Raw genomic sequence first — 17,057 nt, forward strand, 5'->3', positions numbered from 1 at the left:
ATGATTTGCCTCGTGCTTCAGAGCCCTTTGCGTCCAATCGGTGTCGGCCGAGGTTACCCAGAAACCCTTGGATTCTAGGCTTGGTGGTTGGGGACTTTCCATGTGGAGAGTGGAACTCAACTCCGAGAACATATATAGAAATGCCATATCCTCTAGGAATAATGGACAGAATACCATGGCTGTAGGTCGGGACATGATTGTGTCTTTGCACATATTATTACATAGCTATATACGGGAGATACCTCTGGTCGGGTTTGTATTTTCTGCTATACAAACGCAAGACTCCCCTTAGGATGCTGCTTTCAGGTCATTAGGTCATTAGGGAGAGGCTTAGGGCATTGGACATCCGGTGAACCGCCCATTTCTCTCGCATTCAGCCATGGTAGAGGCGCAAAAAAAGCCGCCGTGTGAAGTTCAGTTTCGCTGGGGAACACACGTTGTGCGCGTATCGAAATCAATCTTCTGAGGACAGCTCAACATTTGTCGAATTGTACAACTAGTCGGAGCCCTCTTCCTCCGGGCGATCAATGGTGCTCGAATCCTCCGGTATAACCTGGTCTGGTATTGGCTCCGGAAGGTCTGGAGTTTCTAGCCCTGATTCAGGAATTTGCAGAGTATGGTCAATTATGTCATCTGTTTGAGCTGGAGGATCAGGTTTGACTTCAGTAGAACTTAGGCCTCTTTCCAAGGCGAGTCGTCGAGCCGCTTCCCGTTTAACCTTGACTTCCAATTCTTCTTCCCTTTCGACCTCTTGTTCCTGCTGTTGGAGATCGAGCAGTGTCGGAGCATGCGAATCATCGTTCTCGGGCAATGGTACGACGGGTGCAAGGCTCTTTTGTGACATTGATCTCTGGCTTTTACTGCCAGGACTTCTTATTGATTTGGAAGAAGTGGTTCGATTGGATCGTAGAGAATCCCTTGGACGTTTGCCACTTGTACTCCTCGATTTTCCATTTCCTGATTCTTCATTTACACCTTGATTGGTCATCCGTCGACTTAGAGCAACAGCAAACTCATCATCGAGGGGCACAGCATCATCCTCTTCATCACTCATGATCAGATCGCCTCTTGAGCTGAGTGAATTCGTAGTAGACCGTGAAGTGGTAGTATCACTCCGCTGTCGACCATGTCCTTTTCTCCATACCTCGGTGTCGTCTTCATTTTCTTCTAATAAAGGCTCAGCCGCGCCATCTTTTACCCGTACTGCACCAGGATGCTCCTGCAAGTCTGCAGCAGATGGTTTGTATCGAAGCGTCCTGCTACCAATCTTCCACGGTAACCGCTCCAAGAAACCTAGGTATGAAGATCCAGGGATAATAGTAGGATCTACCTCAGGTTCAGGGTGAAGAGTTGTCGGTTTTCGGCGTCCCCGAGAGCCATAGCTCATTGCGCGCTGTCTCTTCGGTTGTTCTGATGCCGAGCCGCGTCCTGCCAATAAACTGTCCAGCTCATCATCCCCCCATCGTAAAGTATTCTCGTTTGCCTCCTCTTCATCTTCCCATGCGCTATAGAAGTCAAAGCTGTATTCGGCGCGACCACGGGACCGGCCCCTTCGTCGGCGCAAACTGCCCTCCCGGTTTGGGAAACATGGTGCCGTGCAGTCGTATAGACAGGATTTCACTCCTGACAAACAGGGGTCGATATAAAGTTGGGTAAATGTGTAGATGTTCTCTTGCGCTGTCTGGTTTGCGCTTTCGAGGTTGTGAGAGAGGTTGTGTAGAGTCTGGCGGAATTCAGGATTGTTCATCTTGAGGGGTTTAATGGTGAGGCGAATTCAGAGGTTGAGGAGGTAAGCGCAAGCACGGAGCGACAGTGCTTTGTTACAGGCGCGACTTCTGTGCGCTTCAGGATCACAATGGCCATGCTTAATTGCTATGGCATAGATCAATCCATGGGTTGAGATTGTTGGAAGCAGGTTCCGATGAGAGTCTGTGCACTGAGCCTGGGAGGAGATATGTGACCATTGATGATGATGAATGGGGGAAACCATCTCACGTGACGTCTGTGATCACGGAGCAATATAGTCCCGCTTCCGAATCTACGATGGAGCATTCGCGCCATGTGGTCTTTTGAAATCAAAATAATGCACTTCGAGTTCACATCAGAGCGGCTCATGAGGCACACAACCTGTATCGATCTATATTCTGATATTCCCGAAACCCCCAATACCAAATTCACTCCTTCGGATTATTCATTTTAGACACATATTCCACCGGATGAACGTATCATATATTGCGGAGGCAACTTCCCAGAAATCAAGCCACACCATGGTGCTGGCACAACTCACCCCGACTCCAAACCCGCAAGACATGGGACAGTCCAAGTTATGCATCAAACAGTTCGCGAATTTTTACTGATTTCCAGTGGACTTGTAGCAGACTCCCACTTCCATGTGTATGAGAAATGTGCCCGCATCTGCAGATCCATAACCTGTTTCTAGTCTCTCATACTTTGCATGGCCAGCACTACACCGAATATCAAATCGTGGAAGTCTTCGGAGCATCTCGAAGCCTATGTCCAATACCTAGACGAAATGCACTGCTAAACTATGCCCTGTCTCATCTCAAACAGCACATACAAAGTTGCCTGCGAAATTCGGCCCTGCTAGATGCCGTTGCCCGGTTCTTTAAGGAATTGATCCCGTAATCCGGCAGTCTACTGACTGGAGAGCTGGGTCAGCCTAAACTTGGATGAGAGGATCCCAGGTATTGAATGGTCTAAGGCAAGGAGCTTCAAAAACACAGTTCTACATGCTGCAGCTGGAAGTGGGCTTGTCTACAGCAGTTGAGATGTTGCTTGTAGGATAAAAATTCTACGAATGCTTGGTCTTCACTCTCTAACACGGCATTGGAAGACATCTAGACAGGCTGTCGCTTTCCCAGAGGCAAGATAGAGTGCTGCTATTACTGACAATGAAGCAGACTTTCGATATACCTTCCTCAAGGAACCACTATTATCGGCCTGGGGGACCTCCCTCAAGCAGGTCGTTAGACACCTCAGTCATTCTCTCCCCCGAACTCAATCAAAGATCTTACCAAGTCGTGGCAAACGAGGGTGCCAATTAAACCTGGCTGCTTGCCAATCTGGGAAGGTGTATCACTACTGCCAGCATTCACCACAGAAAGTGCTGCGCCTGATCGTCACCGTTTTCGCTTAAACACGCAGGGTTACTCGATTAGAGACAGGACCGAGCGTAGAATACGATGCTAGCTAAATATCATCTGAATGTAAAGACGACTGTACGGCCCCCTGTCGGACCCGATGCGGTAGGAGTAATTTTGAGACGCCTGAAAACCAACCCTAATCATCGCCCCCAGGGACTATTTTCGGCCTTCCAAGTGGCCAACTTTGTTTTCCATTCGTGGTACCTGGCAATCACTAGTAGACCTAAAGGAAGATGGCCAGCAGCAGTGTGTATTGGTGTAGTCACTTCTGCATCCTATTTTCATTCTGTCCCCCTTTCATGCAGCCTTTCCCTCCAATAATTATTGCAGGGGAGATTGGATACTGCAATCTGACATCAAAATCTGGCAACTGAAATCCACACACAACAAGAATTCATTCTCGTGCTTGTTAGTCTGGCAGATCCTGAAAATCGCATGTTCCCTGGCCGGCCTTATTGAGACCAATTACGATTATCACTCCGCCATCAACAATCCGTTGAAGGAGCTTCGAAAAAGCGCTCCTGAGTAACAAGCAACTTGTAGGAGGAAACGCTACAAGCTACGTGAGAGAGACGTTTTCTAGGTCTTCAGTAGATGCAGAACGCTGATTGATATGGCAGATCAAGACATGTCGAGTAGTCCCCAGACTAGCTAGGTAAAACTACAGCGTCATGCCCGAGGAACAATGGAGGGATGAATTGCAAGAGTATGCACTTCTTGTAGAAGCCGTTTCTAGCGGAGATAGATCTAAGGTTGTCAAACTTTTCGGCGACTATATACTACGGAAAAAAGCAGCAGAGGCAATTGAAGAAGCAGAGGCAGAAATAGAGGCAGAGGCAGCTGTTGAAAATGAATATGTCGACGAGGAGGATAACCAGCGGGATCTGAACGAGGACGATCATGAAGAAGGTCTCGACTCGGGCGAAGCCTACGAAGAAGATTACACGGCCGAAGACTACGAAAACCACTATGATGAAGACGAGCCTGGTGCACATGAACGGACCCCAGGGAAGCGAGTCACATTTGCCGACGATGAAGGAGGTGGCGGAGAAGATGAAGAAGAATACTACGATGATGAAGGCAACCCACTGTATGATGATCAAGGAAATGGATATGGTGACCCAGACAATGGCTACTATGAAGAAGAATATAACCCAGATGGATACGTTGGTGGTGAAAAAACTATTCCTTACATGTCTGGGGCTCTGTCTTCGGAACATAACGAGAGCAACGAGTACGACCAAGGAACATACGGCGAAGGATTTGACTATGATGATAATACGCAGTCGTACGATCAAGGAGATCAGTTTGAAAACGCGAATATTCAGGATATGGGCCACCAAGAACAGTATCAGGACTATTACGGCTCATCGAACGTGGCTGGTGGTTACGAGGGGAACGGATATCATGATTCAGCACAAGTCGAGGGCTTCTATGATTACGATGTGAATCAACAGGACGGAGGTGAGTGGAGCAGCGCTGTTAATGAGAACGAACGGGTCACAGATGATGAAGTACAGGACAATGGTATGAACAACAACAACTATGAATTTGACAACTCATACAATGAGGAAGTGCCAAATTTTCAAGCAGACGAGCTCAACGAGCTTAACGGTTTGATGAACAGGCTCCAGCTAACAATGAATGCTCATGAATATGATGGTGGAGAAGAAAGGCAGGGCCAAGATTATGCTGAGAACGGCTACCCTGAGTATGAACTTGGGGTGCATAAAGGCAATTCAACAGGACTTGGAGATACTCATCAGCAGTCCCCTTACCCCGATCATGAGGAAGAATCAGTCCGAAAAAGAAGTATTGCGGTACTGCCGCCCTACGCGGACAATGAAGAAGGACGCAGCAGCAATAACCCTAGTTCTGCTCAGCCTCGAGATCTTGTCTATGAGGAGTCAATCGATGACAAGGATATAGACGACTTTGATTTCTGGGATGATGGTCCTGCGAATCAGGCTAACGTCCAAGGATGTCTTGAAGATTTAGATTGGGTTCAAGAACAGCTCTGGGATGATAGCCTGAACAAAGATTTAAGCAGGCGAAGGGACAATATTGCTCTTGACAACGAAGATCTCGAAGAATATGACGAAGATTACAATGATGAGGAAGGGTACGATGAAGGGAATCACGATGGAAACTCCCTTTCGCAGACGGACAGTACAGAAAGGGTATGGGTCGATTCTGTACGTCCCCATTATGATGCCGATACGGCTCCATTTCCAGGTTTCCATCGAACAATCAGCAATGACCAAGTACTGCCATATGCAATACTACCGGGCGACAGGTTTGACACAAACATGAGACGTGACCCTATAGAAGAGGTCAACCCCACTTACAACGTATTTGACACCGGTCAGCGATTCTACGACCACTACAGCGATAACCGCGAGGACCGCAAGCGTGATCCAAAGAGGAGAAATCAGAGAGGAACTCTTCATCCAATGTCTTTAGTCGATAAATTCCGCGAGAGGCTCTATGCGAATTGAACACACCCTCTGATAATGGGGAATGTATTGCTTCACATCTGCGATACTGTCTATATGTCATGTACATTTGAGCAAACTTTGTATATTTATAGCAAGGTTGAGACCATTGGCCCCTACTTGAATCTTCATACTAGCTAAGTATAAATGCTTCGTGATTAACCATTGTGAGTGCGTATGAAACTGATAGGTGAAATACCATGTCTGAGCCACTATACAAATGCTGGCAGCTATGTGACCTTTTATCTGTCCTAGAAACAGCTAACGAATACGTGCGAGACCCAGATTTCTGAGCTCGCGTCAGCTCAAACGCCATTATGACTGAATGGAAGCGGTCACTAAGACCCATGTTGAGTTTACTGATGGAGCTATTCTGAGTCCGCATCCAGAATATTTGGCAATGTGGTGGGGCGGTTGAGTATTTTAATTAGGGGAGGCTGTGCAAGACCCCCTCTTCAATTCTGCACTATCCAAGTCGTCGAGATCTCCCTACCATACACTTTGGCGCAAACAACGTCTTCTACACGATCGCTATATTGCACTACTTTGCCATCTGCTTATCGAGGATCGGACATTTTGACAGAGATCTCCAAAACACAACCTCCTAGAAAGGCTGACGGCTGTATTACCAAGGTTTTCTATACTTCTTCGACCTCCGATGGACTATTACGATAACTCTCACGACTCTTACGACTACTACGACGCATATGAGAGTCAGGCTTGGGATAGTGAACAATACGACGAAAGTGGATACGGGTATAATGGCTATGACAACTATAACGAGTACGAACAGGAAGAGGAGTATTGGTATGATGCAGAGGACGGCGGTTACGGTGAATATAACGGAGAGGATGAATATGGCGCTCAGGAGCCGTACAATAACTACGAGGAACATGAACACTATCAACATGAACACAGCCAAGAGTATAACCAACAGGACGACCAAGAATATAGTCAAGCATACGGTCAAAGCTATGAGAATGCGGGTGAAGAATATGTAGGAAGTGCACAGGAGCATTCTAACATGGAAGAAGACCACGGATACAGGGAAACTGGCTCTCAGCAACAATTAGGAGGCTACCCGAATGACCATGAAGGCCAGTATTGGTAAGGTGTGAGCCATCGATCTGAGCACAAAGAATCTGCGACTAATACTTCTACAAAGGTTCTTCAACGAATACGAAACATCCTCACGGTTTCACCACTCCGATGGAAATCATATAACAGGAGCTCATAGATCTGCCATCCCAGATATTCATGAGTCCACTGGGACTAGCGAGTATGAGACAACGCAGCACGCAGCGGTGGATCAACATTTATCGCCCGCGAGGGGGGGGCACAGTGTCCATTCCGAATCATATCAGTCTTTCTTGCCCAGTGCCATGTTTGAGCATGGTCAGCACCAAAATCATCCGCCATCTCGCGCTGTAAGCCTCAATCGCAGTCAACGCCTGACCCTCCAGCCAGCATACCCTATGGAAGAGCATGCAGCATCTCCTACGGGAATATTCCGCGATCTCTTCTGGAAGAGTCAACGCAATGGTGGTTCGATCAAGTCGGCTGGCGAACTCGATCACCGTCATAATAACCATCGTAACAGCTCACCACTATCGACACCCCGGAGTCCACGGACGCCCTTGAGAACTGGCTTACTCACACCACGCTCTGCAGATGGGGGGTTTCAGCGTCCAAACACTGATTTTCGAAGACCAGATACATCTATCGGGTTTCTAGCGCCCTTGACACCGTCATGATCTTAATTGCGGACGCCGCTATCTCATTTACTCAGATACTTAATTTCATGATGTGGATGGAAAATATGACTTCTTCGGCGTTATACTAGATACTACTGTATTCTAGATGGCATAACTTTTCTATCAAAATTATCTCAATTATCTAAAGATGAGAATTCGAAGAAATTATGACTGAGCAGAACAATCTCAACTTCCAGTTCCGTCTTGTGCTACTTCATATGACACCCTCATCATTGTCAAAAATGGGATGCATCCCACGAGGGCCACTCAGCGCACCACCAGTCCCTTATATGATGGATTTACCCTCACTAATCCGCCCTGATGATATTGCCGGTCTGGCTCAGCAAGATGACAGATCTAAAGCCAGGAGTAACAGCCAAAGGCACGAGTCATGGTTGGCAGGTTAGTCCCGTGTTTGCATTGTGAGTCTGCTCGTCTGCTCGTCTGTGGAAGCCTTAAAGACCTATGTACATATATGGAAATGGCCCCCAGCATGGTGGGGTTACGGCAAACACCACTGATATCCTCTGGTGGGAGATGGTTAGCCCTGCCAGCCCTATATCTATATGCAAGATCCAAGGTCTACACTGTAAGAATTTAGGGTTATCATGCATGGGCAATACTACCACCCCTCCATGTCTAGCAACAATTCACAAGCAAGCGAAACGATCAAACAGTTCGATCGGACAATAGCAGCGCCGAAACTAAGTATAGATGTCATTAACAATAATCTATACCATAGTTACTACCTTGTATCGTGGCTGGGGACTGCGACATTTCATCGCTCCGCATGCATATCATGCTTCTTTGATGGCTTGATCGGGTTTTAACAATCCTCAACATCCTAACAACTGATTACCCACGCACTTGTATTCACCAGCCCTCTTTCCTATCCATTCTCATTTTCATTCATCGTTGAAAATACGCTCTTTTGAGATAACAGTAATATACACTATGAAGATCTCTGCTTTTTTGACCTTGTTGGCGTCGCTAGGAGCCACAGCTTTGTTGAGTTGTTGCATATTCGCAGGTTACAGTCGCTCAACACTTTCCAATGTCTCAATGTTTACTGTGAGATCTAGAAGTTTTTAGTAGTGGGTTTCGCTGACATGGAAAATGCAGGTCAATGCCTCTCAGATCGCAAATACGAATTTTGATAATAGTACTGGGAATGGATGCAACTGTGTGGAGTTCATAAATGGCACACTCACAATCAATGGGACATCAGTCGAGAATGGTACAGTTGATACTGAAACGGTTGAACTTGGAACGTCAGAGTTCTACGCGGTCTTCGCGATGAACTATTGTGAAGGACAATATCTACCAGACTATCAGGATCCTGATGCTGGCGCAGTCCTCACTCGATGCAAGAAACCATCTCTTGGAAACCATTTCAACCTTGCAACAATTGTCGAAGATGCGATCGAGAACGTCGGCAAACTATTGGAATTGTCCTTGGATCTCGATGACTTAGACTGGCCCGAGGGAATCACAAGCGCATTCTTATATGTCAAATCAGCAGGATCGGCACTGATGGCTTTTCTCATCATTGGACTGCTGTTTCTCCTGATATCAGTATTGGTCGCAGCTCTTGGCCTTTTCTTGGAGAACAGATTTGTGACAATTCTGTTGGTTGTCACCTCTGTGGTAAGTGATGCGCTCAGAGGAAAAACGTCTCGAACCCATGCTAACATTTTTCCAAGCTCGCAACCATTAGCCTAGGTATAGCAGCCGGCATTGCCACAGCCGTTATCACCACAGTCGTGAATGGGATCAATGTAAGCGGCGATGACGTTGGAATATCAGCAGAACAAGGGAACTATTTCATGGCAATGATCTGGATAGCTGTTGCCCTATTGTTTCTCTCTTCTTTAACGTCATTAGTCCAAATATGCACCAAGTCTACATCCAGTGGTGCAGGAAGCAGATCGCAGAGAATGAAGATGGGCTCGAAGGAAGGCTATGGTATGCCCATGATATCTCCAAGATATTATAGAGGCTCCATGCCCTATTACATGCCAATGGGCATGAACGATGATCCTTATATGGATCCTTATTCGTCAAGGAGAAACTTAAGAGACGACGAGTATGAAGAGTTTAGGTAATGCCAATTGGCGATGCACTAAAGGCTGCCATGGGAAAAAGTATGTATATATGTACAATCAATAATGACTATAAGTAAATTTAGGCATCGAATATCGAAGAAATTCAGTAAAAATATTCTAAACTCTTTTGTTGTTTTGCTCAATTACGGCATTACCACCTAGTTAGCTTTGGGTTTGAACTCGCGCTATGGCTGACGCCCAACTAATTTCCTATGAACATATCGTGCAGTACAATAGCCATAAATTGCTGTTCAGATATCTAGGCACTACGAAAATTATCTCGTTCTAATTCTCACTTGAGAATAACCTTGAGAGTCTCGAGTGAAGTGGGCAGGGAAAAGGTTATGCTCCCCCACGAGGCTGCCAGTCAAGGGGGGTAGTTCCCCCACTTCGAGAATAAGGCGAACCCCTTTTCTAAGATAAGCCCATCTAAATGCAAGGCCTCCGAATTCGGGGTCGCAAGCAAGCGCTTTCCAAGACGGGGGCGTAACTGTCGAACCCCAATGCTCGTGATGGTGAACGATTTAGCCACATCGAGTCTGTGGACTACGGCCTCCAATGTTACATATCGGTAAAGCCTGCTTTTTGCTTTTCTCTCGAAGCGAACACTAGGCATTGTTCTCGTGCTCGGGTTTCGCCTTCGTTCTGTTACTAACGATGTAGAGATCTACAAGCGTATTATAGCAAGAAGCTAGTGAATACCAGCTAGTAGGACTAGGACCAGGCTTTGGTGTTAGCACTGGAGTGCAGATCTGCACATGCTCTCAAGTAAATGTCTCTACGAAGTAGGCAGTTGCTTGAATACTGTAGTAACGAATGGCGCCAAGGCTCTCTACCACGAACAGTGCAACGCGATTGTCAGCCAGCATATCACATCAGCCTGTCGACCGGCATTTTAGAAAAAGAAAACCTCTAAGACGGTGGTGATTATCGAACGCCCTGTATGGGGCCGAATTCTAACCAGACCATTCCTGGTGGCAGGCCTGGAATACCTACAGACAGAATGAAAGCAAGCTTCATATCTTTATTTAGTGTTCATCAGTAACATATTCGCCCTTGCCCTCCTCATCTAGGCAGTTGGCATCTCCCACTGATTCCTAGTGGGCTTAGGCTACCAACCCGACATAGATTGGACAAGCGCATTTCTTCTGCACCAGTTTGCAAATAGCAAAGATGTGTAGTAGATGAGGCTCGGGTTGATGGAGTCTAGATGTCATGATTAGGCTCGTTGTTTATTATACAATGCATCATCAGTGATATTCAGAGGTTTTTTGGAGTTAACAAAACATGTTCCACATCTGATAGCTGGTTGTCATAAAACACAGGAACAAATAATTTCGAGCAGGATTCCAGGATGATTTGCAAGACCTTTGGGAATATGGATTGTGTCTTGTCACGAATTCAACCTGAAGCAGGCCCTGCAATATGAAGCCAAGAACGTATGATACGTGCATTTTATATGTACAAGTCTTCCAGTCCCTTGCACCAGGTCCCGCTTTCTATTACCCGGTGTGCCATACACTCCCGTTTCCAAACCCAATTCACGCTTTTCGAGATTCGAATACAATATGGTTTAAACATGGTTTACATCATACCTCGCCCTCGCATACCTCCCCTCATAGCGCCACCCCGTGCAGCTCCTCGACCCATCACTCCTCCCCTGCCACGTGCACCTGCCATGCCGCCTCTTCCCACCGCTCCACCAGTACCAGCTCCTCCGTCTGGAGCTTGGGGTGTCAGACCAGCAGGAGCAATCGCCATAGGCTCTGCGTCTTTAAGAAGCGAAGATTTCTCGATAGTGTCGCCTGCAGCAGCGAATTGGCGCCCACCGGTAGTGCCTGCAGTATCTGCTGGAGTGACCTTGACCTTGATACTACTTATATTGACATGTGTTTGGATTACTCCGATGAAGAATCCAAGGGTAGCAATCACAGTTAGCCAGTGTAGTGCGAGCGCTGTCGTCCCTCGGTTGACATTGAAAACATCTGCGGCTTGCTGATTATGAGAAGTGATCTTAGCCATGGCTGCAAAGAGTTGGGAGTTGGCCACCGCAATCGCAAACGAGAACACTATTGTCAATCCAAGACAAACGATCATTATGAGCCTCATGATATCCAGTCTTCGATTTCGCTGAGACTGCCTCCAAGATGACGCCGGTCCTACCCAAGGTCGATTCAGGGTGGAATATGCAATAAGAAGTATAACACCGACTGCGAGAAATGCTCCCGGGATCGCAGGCATAACTATAAAAACGTCATTCTGGAGGGACATTGCGATGTCAAAGAGAACCGTGTTCAGTCTTTGGTTGTTTTCCAACAGATCGAAGGAGACTCTGTCGTTCTGCCCCGTCGACAAGAAGCGAATACTTGTTTCATCATCCTTGCCAACAGTGATGGCACAATGTTCAGGCTGATCTGAAAGCGACAAACACATAGCTAGATTTACTTAGCGCCAATCGTGCTTTATGTGGTAATAAACGGCATACCTGTATAGCCAATCCGCAGTCTTGTGGTTGCGGTCCCATTTGCAGCATTAAACTCTATCAGATAATACTGCGAAGCAGCACTCGAAGACCCCGGCGCCCCTGGTACGCATCCAAGGATGACAAGGCCTTATATAAATGATAAACCGAATTGCAATTCATAAGACTGGACCTTTCAACTTACATTGGAATAGAATAGCTAAAGCAGCTAGGAAATCGATGGCGATACGGAGCCAAAAGCTGTCTATTAAGTCGTCAGTCACAAGTTGTCTAACAGTTAGAAATAGGCAATTACCGGCGATATGTCTCTTCCAATATTGAGACATGGTCCCTCCCATGGCTCCCATGGCTCCCATCGCGCCCATACCCCCCATACCACCCATTGCACCACCGGCGCCGCGCTGTTGATTCATCTTGAGAAAGTGTTGGTGTTGGTGTTAAGAGAGAGTGGTTTTCAGTAGACGATGAATGAATGTTATTGGCAATGGATCGAAGTTGGAAAGCTGATGCAATAGTGAAATAACGGGACACAATGGAAATAGTAGTGGATCTGGAGAAGCCAGAACACCACTGAGCAACCCACATGGAACTGTTAAATGGAAATTCGAACAACTCAGACTTAGTCTTAGCTAGGCGTCCATCGAGGCTCATGTCACCTAATTTGGCACAGCACCAAATACGACAGTTCCTTGTAGCCATGAAAATCTATGTTTGTAAGTATAGTCAATGCTAATTTGGGCTGGGAGGTCGCATTAGTGCCAGTGTGGAGGAGCAAAGGGCGAAAGGCTTTGTGACATGTGACCCACTCTGCTATCACAGGGGGCCATCAGCACCATCGATCGATCCATACTTATTGGACGGCTATTGCTGTAATCAGCTGCATCCCGATGGTGGATAAGCTTAATTTGACCTGGCCAATTGACACTGGAACTGTTTGATCGATATCATTCGGCGTTGAGGACTTCCGTTACTAATGACAGCGCCTTCCGTAGATTCAATGTAGAGCGCACACTATTTTGAACTTGGCAAGCCTTAACAGAGACTGGCCAGGAAACCCTCACGCAGGACTAGTGAGGCCGCAATGATGCGCATTAGCCAGCTGTCGTAGAGCAAGCCTCCCAACCAGCCGGCTGTGCCATTCAAGTAAGGAATTCGTCTAGATGCACTCACAAACACGTTCACGGTACAATCTTTCTTGAGAGGCTTTGTAGATGAACAAGCCTGAATGGATTTTTCCGCTGAGCTGCTTATTATGAATTCAAGTGGATGGTCCTTCAAGTTCCAGTGAAGAGAGAAGGATCTTCGCGATTTTGGACCTGGCACCAGTTCTGCTTCAGAAGGCGTTGGTATGCTATATTTTCCAGCGAATTGCTCCGCTGAATTCGAGTTCTCCTCGTGATCTCTCTGTCCACTTCTGGATATATCAACCTTTGATCTAAACTTTGGATTTGTAGTCTCTAAACAAGCAAGTCACAAGAGAAGACTTACTCGGCTCACGTTTGGCGACATTGTTGCTGAAATTTGTCCAAGGACACGTCAGAGTATGCACTTCAAAGTATCTATAGTTGTGAAGCAAATAGCCTGGCCCTGGCATAGAAGCATTTGGGCATGTCCATCAATTCATTCAATAGCACGAATGCAAGAACGATCGTAAACTAACTCTGTCCATAAATTCCCAACCCAGCTGAGAAGTTTGCGCAAGCCTCCAATGGGCACAACCTCATGCAAGGCTTCGTACTATGAAGCTGTGCTGGATAATGAGCTCTTTTAGCATTCCTGCCCAATCTGCATCGCGTGTCGGCCGTGCATTCCTTGTCCACCATGCTCGCCATTGCCATCATGGCCCTGGTGATTATGCTCGTGCCCACCATATTCATTTCCATCTACATGTTTTGTCAGTCTTACCCAGCACATACATAGTAGAGCTAGAATTGTACTCACGAGATCCATAACCTCCTTGATCGTCCCAATCCTCATCTTCACCGTCGCCATGCTGTGCATTTGGATTGCCATGCTGACCTTCGTTATGTGGATCGTGTGATTGGCATTGATTATGGTTCTGGCCATGTTTCTGGAGGTCTGAACCATCATTCCAGCCCTGATCATCATCACCGTGTCCACCATGCTCGCCATCATCATAATCATCATAATCATCACCGTGTTCACCTTGACCACCGTGTTCACCATGTTCACCATGTTCACCATGTTCACCGTGTTGACCATGGCCGTATTCGTCATCGTCCTCTTCATCACCATGATGATCCTGATCCTGGTCCTGCTCCCACTCTTCAAAGCCTTCCTCTAGTTCGTGGAGACCATGTTCGAGAACGTGGAAACCCTGTTGGACATGCTCCATGATCAAGAGTTGTGAAAACGTGTGGATAAGATGTAGCAAACAGTTGCAATGGAAAACAAGGTGCCAAGTCTGCGAAAATGGTTCGTTGCTGTAAGGACTTTTTAGTCGACTTGGACTTCTTGGCCGCTCTTATATCTTTCCACTCCCAGATGTAGTGCCTGTAGAATGGACGCAGGGTAAGGCAAACCTTCATTGCTTAGCCCACGGAGCGAAAGCATCTGGGATCAATAATCATCCTCCTGAACAGATTTTCATTTGCCACGAGAGATGCTATATTCGTCCATGGCAAAGTCCTCAGCAAGTGTATCATTTCAGGAGCTGATGGGAGGAGCATCCTCAAAGCACAATCATTTCGCTCCTGGATGCACCCTGCAGTTGCAGATCACGTACCCTGCTCATACCCGTACTTAGAAATGGAAGGGCCAAACTGCAACCTAACTTTGCTAGCGTAAAATGCATGCTTCTTATTCGACAGTTGTTGCCAAATCGGGATCTATCCCAAAGCAACCTTGGAGATTTTCAAGGAAGTACGCTGTAATGACCTCAGCGCTATCACTGTATCAGTAGCACAGGTCTTTGAGATTCATACCCTGGTCAAGCAGCCATGCGCGGTGCGGAGCCGGGTGCCTGGGACGCCTAGAGATACTGATAAGGTGAAGCGGGACATGCTCTGTGAATGAGCTGTACCTCAATGCGTATTCTATCCACAGATTTGTTGGGGCTACTGATTAATTGCACTGCATTTGCAGGATTGAAATTTGCCCGCAACAGTGTTCAGTCTAGTCGCTATTTATGAGAAACTCCAGATAATGTAGTAGACCTTCTGGGATGAGATTGAACGAGCGCGGAGCATGACTAAGGACTAGCGGGATGTCTCTTCCAGGCAAGATCATCGTTAATTTTGCAGCTCTGTTTTGTTAGTCTAAGTCTTTCTTGATTCATTCATAGTGATAGTTTCCAGCATCAAACCATGAATAGACAGCCCGAAATAGCATCTGAGCAGTACCCCGTGGGTACAGGTGTTCGCTGGCAGATTTTAGATTTGACCTGGGCAGTTCTTTATGAAGCAAGTTGACTATCCAAAGTCGAATGAAGAAGTCTGATTGCGAGGACAGGCACATGCACCGGTAGACCGAGCAGGAAATTCCAGCACAGCAAGGCTTGGACAACTGATAATTGGGTGTGTTGGAGGAATATCTTCAGAATGCGCTTCAAGCAACTAATACTAACGTAGTCTTGGCAAGCGCTCTATTCAGGCTTAGCGGCTAAATTCGTTTCACAGAAGCAACTTGACATCCATAGCAAACTCTCCCTCTTCTCTTCTCGAGGACTCTCGCAATTCCAGTGTCCAATCTCATGAAAAAAATTCCTGAAGAATGGTACACTATATCCGCCTTCTGCGAACCCCGCAGACTGCTACTAGCAAGAAGGCGATTGATGTTTCAGCGGTGATCGCGGTCACGACAGACTTGGGGGACGCTCTGTATCCTGCAGACGTTTCCCTTCATGTCGAAGTTGTAGAAGCCAACTACCCACATGATACCTTGTGTGCCACTTCATTGGAGTGGAAGGCAACTTCCCGTGCCCTGAAATTCACCGTGCAGTGCCCCAGCAAGTATCTTTCGAGACCTGCTCTGTTACATGTGACCACCAAGGAAACGACCGATACTTTGAAAGCACTGCATATCCCCCAAATCCTTGATGTTTGGAGTGTTGAATTCTCCTTGTCTGACAAACAGCGGACTGAGCCAGTCGTGGAGCGACGACTATGGCTAGGTAATAAGTCCTGTGTTAGGATGACGGAAGAGACTGGTGATAGCATTGCCCGCCATATTTGGTTTGTGAATATCTTCGCGAGCAAATATAATCCCGCTGACTTGTCCAGGGATGCGAGTTTAGGCTTTCTGATCTACTTCGACAAAGCAATGTCACAATCTTCTACTGTCGGAACATCAGCTATATCTGAAGTGATGAAAAACACCAAGGTAAGGCGCTTGAAGGTACTTGAGCTGGGTGCGGGTTGTGGCATTGTTGGCGTTGCATTTGCTCAGCTTGTCAAGTGTGACATGCTTCTTACCGACCTCGAAGATGCTCAGGAGATTTTGGGGAGCAACATCCGGCTTGCTTCACTTGCAGCTGGGTCTACTATCCAGGCACAAAACTTGGACTGGGAAACAGGCCTTGATGATAGCTCCAATGCGAATTTCGATCTCATTTTGGTTTCGGACTGCATCTACAATCCAGAAAGCAGTCTACACTTGGTAAAGACTTTGAGACAACTGGCTCTACGTGCCCCCCACGTGTTGATATTAGTCGGCTTTAAGCGGCGACATGAAGCCGACACAATCTTCTTCGAACGAATGCAACAGACTCAGTTTAAGGTGCTAGAAAGCATCAATATCCCGCTTCCCCACCAAAATACCGACCACGATCCTGATATACCAACTGCAGAATTTTACACCTACAAATTATCTATAGGAACAACGTGAAGGCCTTCCACGACAGGGCATTGCTCCTTTGTTCGAGCTACCTAAAAACTTAGATGGTAGCAAGACATGGAGAATGACCCTATATGCAATTCGAATCTCCGCCACCTAGGGCTTACACGCCTGGGCAAGCACGTCACGTGCACACACGCACACACACACACAAAGCTCTTTTCAGCTGGATCAGAGACGCCAGGGATGAATCTGCGGGAGAG

The 17,057-nt window shown here is 46.9% G+C and overlaps 7 protein-coding genes across 7 annotated transcripts; 4 read left to right on the forward strand and 3 right to left on the reverse strand.

Annotated features, from left to right (window-relative positions):
- Positions 1-496: 496 nt before the first annotated feature.
- LTR84_000050 (uncharacterized protein) lies at positions 497-1,747 on the reverse strand (the record flags this gene model as incomplete). Its single annotated transcript, XM_064843681.1, has 1 exon — positions 497-1,747. One exon carries the CDS (start codon positions 1,745-1,747, stop codon positions 497-499), a length of 1,251 nt encoding a protein of 416 aa, XP_064711541.1.
- A 2,088-nt stretch (positions 1,748-3,835) lies between these two features.
- On the forward strand, positions 3,836-5,662 carry LTR84_000051 (uncharacterized protein; the record flags this gene model as incomplete). The annotated part of the gene is made up of 1 exon (XM_064843682.1): positions 3,836-5,662. The coding sequence occupies one exon, from the start codon at positions 3,836-3,838 to the stop codon at positions 5,660-5,662; it is 1,827 nt and encodes a 608-aa protein (XP_064711542.1).
- Positions 5,663-6,317: 655 nt separating this feature from the next.
- On the forward strand, positions 6,318-7,413 carry LTR84_000052 (uncharacterized protein; the record flags this gene model as incomplete). The annotated part of the gene is made up of 2 exons (XM_064843683.1): positions 6,318-6,766; positions 6,825-7,413. 2 exons carry the CDS (start codon positions 6,318-6,320, stop codon positions 7,411-7,413), a joined length of 1,038 nt encoding a protein of 345 aa, XP_064711543.1.
- A 1,062-nt stretch (positions 7,414-8,475) lies between these two features.
- Positions 8,476-9,518, forward strand: LTR84_000053 (uncharacterized protein; the record flags this gene model as incomplete). The annotated part of the gene is made up of 3 exons (XM_064843684.1): positions 8,476-8,484; positions 8,536-9,060; positions 9,117-9,518. The coding sequence occupies 3 exons, from the start codon at positions 8,476-8,478 to the stop codon at positions 9,516-9,518; spliced, it is 936 nt and encodes a 311-aa protein (XP_064711544.1).
- Positions 9,519-11,102: 1,584 nt separating this feature from the next.
- LTR84_000054 (uncharacterized protein) lies at positions 11,103-12,413 on the reverse strand (the record flags this gene model as incomplete). The annotated part of the gene is made up of 4 exons (XM_064843685.1): positions 11,103-11,953; positions 12,004-12,129; positions 12,185-12,244; positions 12,296-12,413. The coding sequence occupies 4 exons, from the start codon at positions 12,411-12,413 to the stop codon at positions 11,103-11,105; spliced, it is 1,155 nt and encodes a 384-aa protein (XP_064711545.1).
- Positions 12,414-13,767: 1,354 nt separating this feature from the next.
- On the reverse strand, positions 13,768-14,356 carry LTR84_000055 (uncharacterized protein; the record flags this gene model as incomplete). Its single annotated transcript, XM_064843686.1, has 2 exons — positions 13,768-13,883; positions 13,942-14,356. The coding sequence occupies 2 exons, from the start codon at positions 14,354-14,356 to the stop codon at positions 13,768-13,770; spliced, it is 531 nt and encodes a 176-aa protein (XP_064711546.1).
- Positions 14,357-15,732: 1,376 nt separating this feature from the next.
- LTR84_000056 (uncharacterized protein) lies at positions 15,733-16,845 on the forward strand (the record flags this gene model as incomplete). Its single annotated transcript, XM_064843687.1, has 1 exon — positions 15,733-16,845. The coding sequence occupies one exon, from the start codon at positions 15,733-15,735 to the stop codon at positions 16,843-16,845; it is 1,113 nt and encodes a 370-aa protein (XP_064711547.1).
- Between the last annotated feature and the right edge of the window lie 212 nt (positions 16,846-17,057).

This window comes from Exophiala bonariae (assembly GCF_035927105.1).
Source record: "Exophiala bonariae strain CCFEE 5792 chromosome Unknown scaffold_1, whole genome shotgun sequence".
NCBI lineage: Eukaryota > Fungi > Ascomycota > Eurotiomycetes > Chaetothyriales > Herpotrichiellaceae > Exophiala > Exophiala bonariae.